The sequence below is a fragment of the Cyanistes caeruleus genome, chromosome 10 (genome assembly GCF_971803275.1).
Source record: "Cyanistes caeruleus chromosome 10, bCyaCae1.hap1.1, whole genome shotgun sequence".
Taxonomy (NCBI): Eukaryota; Metazoa; Chordata; class Aves; order Passeriformes; family Paridae; genus Cyanistes; species Cyanistes caeruleus.
In genome coordinates this window covers 16,334,695-16,347,197 of record NC_141710.1, presented here as the reverse complement: position 1 = coordinate 16,347,197, position 12,503 = coordinate 16,334,695, and the positions used below count along the sequence as shown (strand labels likewise).

At 39.4% G+C, this 12,503-nt stretch overlaps 1 protein-coding gene across 1 annotated transcript; it reads left to right on the top strand.

Moving 5' to 3' along the window:
- The first annotated feature begins 2,708 nt into the window (after positions 1 to 2,708).
- Positions 2,709 to 11,943, top strand: LOC111933409 (cytochrome P450 2J6-like). Its single transcript, XM_023932954.2, has 9 exons — positions 2,709 to 2,971; positions 4,541 to 4,703; positions 5,042 to 5,191; positions 6,158 to 6,318; positions 8,592 to 8,768; positions 8,933 to 9,074; positions 10,452 to 10,639; positions 10,862 to 11,003; positions 11,504 to 11,943. Exons 1-9 carry the CDS (start codon positions 2,801 to 2,803, stop codon positions 11,680 to 11,682), a joined length of 1,473 nt encoding a protein of 490 aa, XP_023788722.2. The 5' UTR covers positions 2,709 to 2,800; the 3' UTR covers positions 11,683 to 11,943.
- Positions 11,944 to 12,503: the final 560 nt, after the last annotated feature.

The following is a 12,503-nucleotide window of genomic DNA, read 5'->3' as shown; positions in this document are numbered from 1 at the left end:
TTGCTCTGTCTAGTCTTACTAGAAACTCGGCAGAATCTTACTGGAGGGAGCAGGAACACCAGAGCTAGATTCCGAGGAGTCTTCCCATACATTCTCAAATCCAGAATGGTGTGTGGGAATGCTGTTCCCGGAGGTGGTGGCTCTGGGCATTGCCAGAGCTCCCAGCTATGGTTGCATGGGAACACAAAGCTGTGGAGGGGCGTCTCAGCTTGCTGGGAGCAGATTTGTCTCTTTAGCCAAGAGCCACTGGCCGATGATCACTTGAGACTGGAAGTAACAGAGAGACAACAGTGTAACTCTTCATTTGGCTGTGAGGCTCCTGACTCGGGCCAAAAGCAAAGGCAACCCCCTCCTATTGCCTGCTGGAAAATGCAGAGGGAAGCCCCACTGCTGGTGAAATGCGGTGGGTAGAATCAGATAAGGACCAGTGGGCTGGCCTGGAAATTGTTTTATTTTTTTATTTTTTGATATATGCTCTTGTGGTGCATTTGAGAGCCAAATCTATGAAGGTGGGAGTCTCACACACCAGGGTTTGTAACAACGATGATGTATAGCAGATTAGGTTTGCCATGTGTCCTCACTGATGCCCAAAAGCACAGTTCAGGGGGCAGCTTGCAGTCTTTGCAGTCTTGTGCAGCAAAGCTTGATGCCTGCAAAAGAGGGGCAGAGCAGGAGACATTGACGTGGTGTTCCCCAAAAGCTGTGGGAGAACCAAAGCTCTTGAGAATTTTCTGTGACCAGAGGGGCAGCTGCACACAAGCAGCCTTCTGAGAGCTGAGCTGAGCCTGCTGAGTCCAAACCCACACTGAGGGAAGAGCTGTGCAAGGTGCAGCTGGCAGAAGCAGGGTTCAAGAAGGGCTAGTGGACAGCAAGTGCCAGAAGCCACTCTTGCTGTGGGACTGGCCTTGTTAACCACCCTGTGAAGTTTAAACCCAAAGTCAGAGTGCAGGTTACTGTTGCTCTACCTGTTTCCTTCCTTGAAAAAAAAAGACTTTACAGTTGTTATTGCAAGCATTCTTCAAGGACTAGTTGGAATTACTCTGTTTATCCATAGTGTCATGGGCTGAAAGGAAGGGAGAGAAGAGAATGGGCCAGCAGCTCTCCTGCCAGGAGTGAAGGGAGGAGGATTCACTTGTTAGAGAATAACTTTCTGTTCTTCTGAGCTCTCAGAACCCCCCAGTTCCTCAGGCATTATGTTCTCTTCACTGAAGCTGTGGCAAATACAGCTTACAAAACCTTATCAGGCTTCTCTGTTCTCAACCTTCCAGCACCATCTTTTATGAGGAGAAAAGCAATTTGTATTCTCTTTGACATCTCTCCCAAAGACTTGGCAAAGCTGCCTCCCTATGTGCTACGTGCAGGCAGTTCGTGTCTAGGTTGAGAGATACAATCACCAGAACGTGGCTAATCTGTGTGGAAAAGTCAGAGTGAGCCTGGAGAGCCAGGGGAGATGCAGATCAGCCAGCCAGGACTGTGCAGGGGCCAGATGGGGCTGTAAGTGAGCAGGGCAGGCAAGCCTTGGGGCTGTGAGTCTCCTCCCAGGAACACTTCGGAAAATACTAAACTCAGAGCTGGGAGCAGTTTGAGATGAAGAAAGTGCAACACCAATGAAGGAACTAGAAGTCCCTAAAGTGATCTTGAAAGTCAGTAATTCAGTTCTTGAGGTTGATCCCAGTTCAATCAGTGGGCCAGCAAGATGGGTAAATGTTATTTCTCTGCCCTGGTTCTGGGGTAAACCAATGTCCTTCAAACCTCACAACTCTTATTTCTAGCCGTGCCAGCTCTGCAAGGTTGGTACATGAGCAGCAAGGCCATCTAGGTGGCTTCCCAGAGTGCCACTTGCTGCTGTCATTGTCAGATGAGCTGAGTCTAAGCTAATGCTGTTTCTGTGCAAGTGCCAAATCTGTGCTGATTATGTTCAAATGCTGCCCTTTGCAGAGCTGGAGTTGCTTAGTTGTATGAGAGCACTTGTGAAAGAAGCTTCAGAGGTAGCTGTATGTCATCTTTGTTCTCCTGCTGCAGGCAATCCAGGGGGATTAGCCAGAGGCAAGCAGAGGGGTGAAGAAATTTTGCTTTCTGCTTGGTCAAGGAGACTGTGCAGCCCCACTTCCCTGTGCAGCTGAGCAGGGAGTGGGAGGACACTGAGGTGTTAGATCATTATTACCATCAAACTCCTGTTACCCAATGATCAGTTGACATCTTTTATGGTCTGTGTGCCCTAGGCACAAAATTAAAAGGTAGAGTCATCCCCTGAACATCTTCCAATATAAACTGTGAGGAAAACTATTACAGGAATAGCAGAGAACATCAGAATCAACAGTATTGGGGTGAGTTAAGCAGCAGAGCATGTAGTTGGTGCATATGATGGCTGAACTTCTCAGTAACCCCGCTGCCCTTGGATGTGCAGCCAACCCTCAGGAAGTTTATTTTTATATCTTATTCTTGCAAGAGGTTTTTATGCAACCAGGGCCATGGGCAGAGATTTTTGTCACAGCAGGAGTCATGGCACAAAGAGGTGTATAATTAACCTGTATTTTGTGTCCCTTGCAGAGGCAATGATTGAGAGATGTGTAACTGTAATATAATGGAATGATGTCATATATACCTAAAAATAAGAACACTTAATTCTCTGGGATGGGGAAGTAAAAGTTATAAAGAGGGGAAAGACAGAGAGCCACAGGAGCGTCAAGTGCTTTTTCCCTTTTCAGGGAGGTAGCCCAAAAGCAAGATAAACTGGATCTCTCCTCTCTCTACACAGCAGTTGTAGAGAGACAAAGTAGCTGTGTAAATCAGAAGTAAAATGTTAACAGTGAGTGAGGTGCTGGTATTCTTTGTGGTATCTCTGCTGTTGATACAGTTTCTGAAACTGCAATGGATGCGAAGACGATTTCCTCCTGGACCAACTCCATATCCCTTCTTTGGAAATCTGCTGCAGATGAACTTCAAAATCCATCATGAGCATCTTAAAAAAGTATGTACTTTCTGGCAATCTATTAATGGACTCAATAAGCTGATCGAAAAGTAAATGTGTTTAACATAGTCTTATTTTGAATGCTAGGGAGGACTTTGTTCTAAATTGCAAAAATGTGGAAGTAGGTAGAGATAATTAAAATATCTGTTTCTTTGTGAAAATTTGCACTTACTATGAAACATATACTTAATACCTTATGTGCATATGAACAAAAACATCATGATCATAATAGTCCTGTCTTACATATAGGAAAAAGATGTATTTTAAAGTAGACTGAGTAATTCAGTGCAGTCTTTTGGATGTCTGAATTTTGACTGTTGTTGCACTGACATTTTCCAAATATCCCATTAAATAGCTACTGGGGACATGTGTGTTTCCAGTATGGACAGGATGATTTTTTTCATATACTTATTCAATGGATTTTTGGAAAGATCTTAGAATAAATTTTTTTCTGACATACAATTTATTCAGATTTTTACAAGAGATTTCAGTCTGCTTAGCAAGACCGAGTTTTTACATGGCTAAAATAATTCACAGTATGCTCAAACTCTTTTCTAAGTCCAGTTGTAATGTACAGCACTTCTGAAGTTTGTATCCTGTTTTTTTTATAGTTCTTATGCATCTATACTAAATATTTAACCTTTAAATATGTCAGTGATAGCACCTCACTCTCCCTCTTCATTCTCTACCTTCATTTCCCCAGGTTTTTCCATGTCCTGCCAGTTCTGTCCTCCTGAGCTGCATATTTCAAGGCAAAGTGATATTATTCCATAACATAAAATAGTAGCTAGTGCCTGTCTGCTGTATTTTCTTCTATTTCTGACATCCCAGACACGAAGAGTAGTACTGGTCACCACAAGGTTTCAAAAGCCATGAACTGGTCCTGACAAAAATGAATTAAGCACAAATGTGCAAGCACAAGCACATACATTTTTGCTCACTGTACATAAGTATTCCTTCTTGTTTGCTCCCAGGCAGAAAAATTTTGCAGTCTTCTAGTCCTGCATTTCTTGGGTTGTCTTAGCAGCACAGCACTCTTTCCTGCCTATTTTGCTACTTTTCTAGCTCCTGATTGAGCAGCCAGGGGAAGGACTGTCCTGCCTGCTGCCAGCGATGCCTGCGTGCACAGCAGCTGAAGACAAGGCTGTCACAGCTGAGCTAGAAAGGAAATTCCTACATTACTCAGCTCCTTGACTGCTTTTAGTACACTTGACACACAAAGAGGAATCTGTAGATGGTTCATATTAAATTCATGAGCTACTGCTGTAGCAAGTGGTGAGGATGGAAGAGTTCATCTACAATGAGTTTGAATCATAAGACATAATAAACAACATCACAGACTTTGGCAATATTGGCTGACATTTTAGAAACGTCATGACCTTTAATAAATGAGACTTTAGATAGAAACCCGACTTCAAACTATATTGTATGTAAGAGCATATCTGATGCTCTCTTCTCAAAGCCAGTCACCCTTAGGGCATCTGCCCAGGGGGAAGATCTGGTCCATCTTCTTTGATTTAAAAGCACCATTTCTCACTCTTGTTATTCTGATCCTGCTTTGTTCTATAGATGGCTAAAATTCATGGTAATATCTTCACCTTATGGTTTTCAAACACTCCTGCGGTTGTCCTGCAAGGGTTTCAGGCAGTGAAGGAAGGTCTCACTGCTCATGCTGAAGATGTTGCTGCAAGGCCCACAAGCAAAATTTTTCACCTTCTGACACGTGGAAATGGTAATTATTATTCTCAGAAATTCTTTTAATGTGTTCTATCCCTAGTTCTGAATATTGATTTAGAGCCTAAAAGTCCTTAATTTACATCAGGAAAAAAGTTTTAATTTTTGTGAGTTTTTAAAAACAATTCTATTCTATATTCTGTCAGAACAATAATGTCAGCTTAGAGCTAATGTAAGAGCTTCTATACAGAGAATAAATGGCTAAAATACAAAAAGAGAAATGTTGCCAGACTGCTGTAGAAAAATTGAAAAAATTTGAAGAAAAGAGAAGCTTCTTGGATGTACAAATCCATTCATTTAGAAGGTACTGACAGCATTTGTTCATTATGATTCTAGGTGTTATATATGCTAATGGTCACCTCTGGAAGCAGCAGAGGCGTTTTGGAATTGCAACAATGAGGAAAATGGGAGTAGGGAGAAAAGATAAGGATTATCTACTGCAAGAGGAGGCTGCTCACCTGGTGGAATACTTACAGAAAACAAACGGTATGTGAGGGTGGGCAGGGCAGTCTGTGCAGTGGGAGACTTTGCTGGAGAGTGGGGCTCTGGTGGCTTTTGAAACTATTTGATTACAAAAATGGATTCAAAGTGTATGTGCAGAGATATGTCTCAAAAGTCTGTATATGCTACCTGCATGAGATATTTACTTGCTGAAGTGTGAAACACCACAGCAAGCTCAGAAGAATTAGAGATTCCTGTCTTGTTATATATATGTCTAGTTACATATTTATAATATACTGGTCCCTATAGGTGTTTTTACTTCTGAGTCCATTCTATGTTACTTATGGTAACAGCATCAGGGTAACAGCAAACAGTAACAAAATCAGTGTCACAATGCCTCCTATTCCTGTGTAGAGAAGAAAAAGCATAAAATATGCAAAGTTTTGACCAAGGATGCACAGACCTGTTCTCTCCTCTGTCAAGTGTAGTAGAATAATCTCAGCTCACACAGCTTATGGTGAGCTCCTCAGTAAGAGAGGGAGTTTGTTCAGATTGTGGTGCTGAAAAATGAGGTGAATCAATGGGTAGGTTGAAATATTCTAATATGATAAAATGATATATATTCTAATATGGTAAAATGATATAAAAGAAGACTAGAAGGTGGTTCTCTTCTCAACTAATCTGTGTATTTAATGTCTCAGCTGGTTTTGTACCCTGGTTATTGCCAAACATGAGATCTGCTGATGCCAAGGTTTGATAAAATCAACATTTTTATAATTAATACTACTAATTCCATTTCCACCAGCAGTTTTTCCTTTTTTTAACCAACAGTGCTTTTTTAGATGTCAGAAGTTACTTTTTCATTCAGGCCTTTTAACAGTAAATTACAATTTGCCATCCAGTGATCTAATTGATGTCAGAAATATTTATGAAATTTTATCAGCTCCCCTCTCAGTGAGAAAAGCAGGAACAAGAAATTTTAATGGTGAATGCAGTCCCTTGTGTTTACAGGAAAACCTCTGGACCCCACTATGCCTGTTGTTCATATGGTCTCAAATGTGATTTGTCTTGTGATTTTTGGACATCGTTTCTCCAGAGATGACGAGAATTTTCACCGCCTGATTGAATCCTTTGACACCATTTCAGCATTTTTGAACAGCGTCTCCTTTTTTGTGAGAAAAATCAGTTTTGTTTGTTTGCTTGCTCTCTATAGATAGATGGTGCAAAAAGGCAACTTGCTTGTTACTTTTGTAACAAAAATAAATATTAGAGCACCTGGAATTTCTGGAGCGCACATTAGAACAGTGCTTCCAGATGCCTGGTTCAAAACTTGTTTCAATTGCTTGTGCTTCATCATAGCAGAAAAATTTCCTGTGTCTGGGGGACAGGGATGAAAATGCAGATTTGTTACATCACTGAGAGATGTACAAAGGACTTTTTTGCAAAAGTGCCACCTGTACAACTCCTGTGATTTAAACTATATTTGAAATCAGTAGTAAAATATGGGTTAAATTATCTGAAAAGCTCTGAAATAGGCTTATCCTAATTTATGTCTGGTGAACCGGCTTTCTTCATTCTGTCATATGACATGGCTGTCAAAAAATGTCAAGAATAAATGGATTTTTACGTCTTCCTTCACTGCTGCCAGCTGACCTGATATAAACTGGAGTAGAGAAACTGCTTTGTGCAAAGGTAACATGGCATGAAATTGCTTAATGGCAGCTTTTCCCTACAGTTTTTGACAACAGCACCTGTACGACATCTGCACATCCTTACAAGAATACAGTGACACAACAGAAGTCACCCTCCTTTAGCTGCTGGATGATATCTGTCTCCATTCAACTCCTAACTTCACTTCTGGTCCCCGGAGAGAAAAAGTCTCTCTTGCTTCTGTATGTGCATCTGTGACTGCAGCTGCCAAAGGAGCAGAACAGGTGGCCTCAGACTGGGGCAGTTTTATTATGAATCATTTATGAGAAGGAATCATGGTACTGTGTGTAGTCAAAAAGTGAATTTACCCATGCACAAGGCAGCTGCTTCTGCAGAATCTGTAGGAACTCATCCAGTTCTGTGTCTTGCGTGATTTCCACTGCCTCTGACTGACTGGAAACTGCTGTAAGCAAGGTCTTAGGGGATTTGAGGACTAATTTGATACTTTTGGTAGATAAGCTAAAATAAAATGACTTATTAGTAACTATCCCAGAATATACCAGTGGAATGATTCCTAAGCTACCCTTTTAATCAGGGTAGACACAGGTTCAGCTGTTTCCAAACTGCTCTCAGTAGTTATTTGTAAAAGTTGTTTTTAAAACACCTTAATAGTGTGTCCAGAGCAAACAAAATTGTTTTAGTCCAGCATTTCATTGTGTCCCACTCTCCACAGTGCTTTTACAGGAATGTACAATTCCTTAATGACTGGCTGTACTTACCTGTTTTCCTGGTAAAAGGACAGGTAGTGCTAAGGAAAATTATTCAGTAGGGCGAAGAAGAAATAGAGCTGGGAATCTGAACAGGCATGTGGGGAGATAAATCTTTGTAATGCACCTGCCACTTAAACAGGTGAGCCCAGAAGTTAAGATCTAACATCCATTATAATATGGGTATAATTTAAGCTGCAGTAGTTCTGTAACTAGAAGGACATGATGCAGTCTGTAAAAGGGGGGAAAAAGAAAATGAAATGAAGTAGAATGGAATGGATGTAAGAAGTGTTTTACTTCTTTTCTGCTGATATATGGCTTTATGACAACATAAGGACAAGAAGGTGAATATGGTGAACAATGAATAAATGGGAGGGAAGCCACACAATGCAGTGATTCTGTGTCATTGAGTTATTTTGCACATCACACAAATATGATCTATTTGCTTCTTATATATGAGAAGGCAAATGTGAGTAAAATTCCCATGCATTCACTATCCTATTGTAAGAAAATAAACCTGGGTTTGGATAGTTCTATTTTCACTTAACAGATGTGTCAAGGAAGTCAGCCTGGATCTGGTTTTTTTAGTGATGAAATGGAAATTATGTGTGTGTTGGATAAAGTGAGATTAGGGACAGGTTTCTTGGGAGATTCTTAGTTCAGCTGAGCAAAGTTCAGCCCAGCAAAGAATTGGGGTAGAGAGGAATTTAATTTATTCTTTCTACATCACATTTTATTTATATAATCTCTAAGTGTGGGTATATATATATAAATAAATACAAAACTTTTTCATATAAAACTGAGAGAAATTTTGATTTTTGCTCCTGGGAAAAATAGAATTAAGAAAGCCTTTAATCTTTAATGAATCATGGGATAAGCACTACCCCTTCAATCTAATGCTGATTCAGTCATCAATCTTTCACTTGCTTTTTCCACTACCCAGAAGCCTGAATTAGGATTCAAATTTAGTTTGCTAAATGTCACATGTTTATATGTAATATCACATATCTAAAATATCTCTCTTACAGATATATGAGTTGTCTCCCTGGCTTGCTGGTCATTTTCTGCCATCAGTTAAAAAGCTTAAGTCCTGTGTACATTTTGTGAATGATCTGTTAGCAAAGGAACTTGAAAGTCACAAAGGAAAAGGAAAATTTGATGAGAATCAATATTTTATTGATTACTATTTGGATGAGATAGATAAAGTGAGTACCTCTGAACTTCTCTCACACTTCATTAACAAAAAGGAATTTTAAGTGTTTATTTTATTATGGTGATGTCTAATATAAATTTAGAAGTGTATGATTTCTCCAGGTGGTTTAATTCTTCTTCTGTGTGCCATAACTTTCTTTTCAATCCATATCTGCAGACTAAAGGAGATGCTGATGCTACTTATGATGAAGTAAACTTTCGCCAGACCATTTTTGACCTCTTTATAGCAGGCATAGAAACTACAGCCACCACTTTACTGTGGGCATTGCTCTATATGGTGATTTATCCTGACATTCAAGGTAAGTGCATTCAAAGAGGTCTGCAACTCTAGCAATAATACAAGTTTAGATAGTGGTTGTGCCTGTTCAAAGAGAAGTAGAGGAACTAATAACTAAAGTGTGACTCAGATGAACTGCATTTGTTTCTTGCTGTATCCTTTCTAACATACAGCAAATTTCAGTTTGTTGGGGTTTTTTGGTTGTTTTTTTTGTTTGGTTTTTTTTTTTGTTTGTTTTTTTTTTAACGTATCTAAACAGAATGTAATTAATTTAATCGGCTGGAGGAATTTAGTCCCAGATGAGATAAATTGCACCATTGCCCCTCCACACAGAGTAATGCTTAGACTTCCACTAAGGAGTCTTTGGATCATCCTTTTAAATCTCTGACTCCTACTCTTTGATTAGCTCTTGGCCTCTTGTAGCAGAGAAAACTTAAATACAGTGTGAGGTTGCTAATATTGGGGTGAGTAGCTTGAAAATGTGTGCTTTTAATGATGATATTCACAGAAGAAAGATTCAGGTTGGCAGAGTTAAATGACTGGAAAAAAAAATGAGCCAGAGTGTGTGGGATAGAAAGGATTAGAAGGTACAAAACTCACTTTAAAGACGTCATAATTCAGAGTTTAACCTGAGTCCCAGGCCCAACAGGAGGGAGGTAAAAAGAAAATGTGGAAGTGTTAAGGAGAAAGGATCTCCCATTTTTGTTACCTTCAAAAGACTTAAAACTTGAGACTGAGCTGCACATACTGAATTTTCACATTTTTCATCTTCTCAGGATATATTAACACATTGTTAAGTTTTGGGGGGGTAATTCTAATTACAATGATAGAGTCTGTAGTATTAATAAAAAAAATAATTAGAAGTTACCATTTCAGCTTGGATTGGAAGTAAAAAAAAAGAAGTCCTTGGGAAAAATTAATTTGTGTGAGTGCTTCCCAAGGCAAGTAATTACAGAATAGCAATTAGGACATCTATAAATGACAAGCAAAATCTATGTGCTTCTTAACGAAGAACAATCCTTGATCAATTACTAAACTGTTCCCCTAACACATAATTAATATTTTTTCTCATTGCCTACCTGCCTGTTGAAATAAATATTAATAAAAGTCTTTTTATAAATTACCTTGGAGCAGTAGAGGTAACAGGAACCCACATATTATTATAGAATGACCTCATCTGCTGTCATTATTTTAAAAGTATATATGCAACCTATAAATAACTTTAATGTCAAATTTTTTCAGGTCATCTGTATGAGAATTTGAAGACATCATTTTTTTATAAAGTATATTTTCCATCTGGTTGGATGCCATTCTGACTATAAAAAGCAACAGAAACAATTATGACTATAGAGTTTATAGAATGTTTGCTGTATATTTAAAGCTGACTATTCCTCCTTAGAGAAAGTCCAGAAGGAGCTGGATGCTGTTGTGGGTTGTTCCCACGTATTTTGCTATGAGGACAGGAAAAAGTTGCCCTACACAAATGCTGTAATTCATGAGATCCAGCGATACAGCAACATACTCTTAATTGCACTGCCCAGACTGAGTGTGAAGGACACAGAGCTGCTGGGATATCATATTCCAAAGGTACAAATGTGCTGCATGTTTGAATGAATTTTATCCTTAGTCCATTAGATGATTTTAGAAAGGCTTTTGAGGTTTTTCCTGATTGGGGACATGAACTCTTCTTCTGGCAGTGCCTCTAAGATTTGACATTCTCTGTGGATGGCCTTTCACAAGGCTTTGTCCTAGATATTAGTAGATTCTACAGTCATAGTTTTTGTTGCAGCCACTGCTCTATTTTTTCAGAACACCATAGTTTTATCAAATATTGACTCTGTTCTGGCTGACCCTGGAAAATGGGAGACACCTGATCAGTTCAACCCAGGCCACTTTCTGGATAAAGATGGAAACTTCATAAACAGAGAAGCATTCTTACCATTTGCTATAGGTAAGTGCACTGAACAAGGATTTATTTACTTCTTGTGGTAACATCTTCAGATCCATACATTTCCCAGAATGACAGTGAAGGCACCTACAAATGGGCATACACAAATTGTCTTAAAGATCTCTAAGAAGAGAGAAAGTCCAGCTGTATGCAGAAAAGATTGGAAGAGAAGGAATAACATATAGAAAAGTCTTTCTTGGAAGACAGATCCAATTTCTCTCTGGACAATCAAAGCAGTAGCAGAAAAATGCATGGTGTTGGGAAGACTGTAAATGTAAACTATGCCACCCTGGTGACAATTTCTAGAATGTCTAAATGCTTGCTGTAAATGCAGATGGAAATTTTTTGTGGAAATACAAGCAGACTTTCAGTTATGAATCATTAAATGACAAAGAGAAAAGGATAAAATCTGCAGAAAACAAGCAAAGAAAATCCCAGGCAGTTTAGAAAGGGAGGTATGATAGAAATCCTTGGGCTGAATTGCCTTTTCTGTTTCTTCACAGGGCACCGTGTGTGTATGGGGGAGCTGTTGGCAAGGGTGGAGCTCTTTATTGTCTTTTCTACCCTCCTACAAGCATTTACATTCACCCTGCCAGAAGGTGTGAAGGAAGTCAACACCAAATTTGTTTTTGGGAGCACAATGAAGCCACCTCCCTACCAAATCCGTGCCATTCCTAGATAGGAAATGGCAGATTCAGGGAGGAGTTACTCTAAAACTGCTTCTGTATGTGAATTACTTTTTTCATGTCCTAAGATTTTTGCTTTCCTCTTCATTTGCTTAATCACTACTCTGAAAGATTCTTGGCAAACTGTTGCATCCTGAGCACTATAATTATAAAGGGTTCATATTTTGTTCTTTTTTTTTTCTGTTTGGAAAATATTTTTCTCCTTTGGAAAATAAACTTCTCCTGAGGTGTAACAAATAAAGACATTAAGGGAAGAATTACAGTTGGGACTTGTTTATTACCAACTGGAAAGAGGTTTTACAGAATCTTGAAGTGTGATCTATAAGTCTCATGAATAAAGATTCTTTCTCATAAGCCACAGTTGCATTTGTGGAGATGGGTTCAGAGGTCTTCCAGTCTGTCTCGTGGTATCAGTGGTTGAAGAGAAGCCCTTGGAGGAAGGAAGGCAGAAGTATGATCTGAGGTAACATTCCCTTAGACTGATATGGTTTGCTGTTGAGCAGGCCCGTTGTATACAACTCTATCATTGTCACTTGGGAAGAACATTCAGGGTTTCACCCACTAAACCGGGCAGCATTTCAACCCTTCTGATGAAAATAGAAAAGTGTTTTCATCAGGCAGTTGTGGAGAGCTTTTCATATCCTTGCAAAGAGCAACGACTGGAAGACAAATGACAACAGTGAGCAGGCACAGTGTTAATTTATTCTTTTTTATGAGCCCACTATTTTCAAGCAACGTGGAAACTTTTTCTTCATGCCAGGTAGTCTACTTGTGATGATTGCTCCAGATCCTCTAAAAGTTTATTCAGCTTCATTTT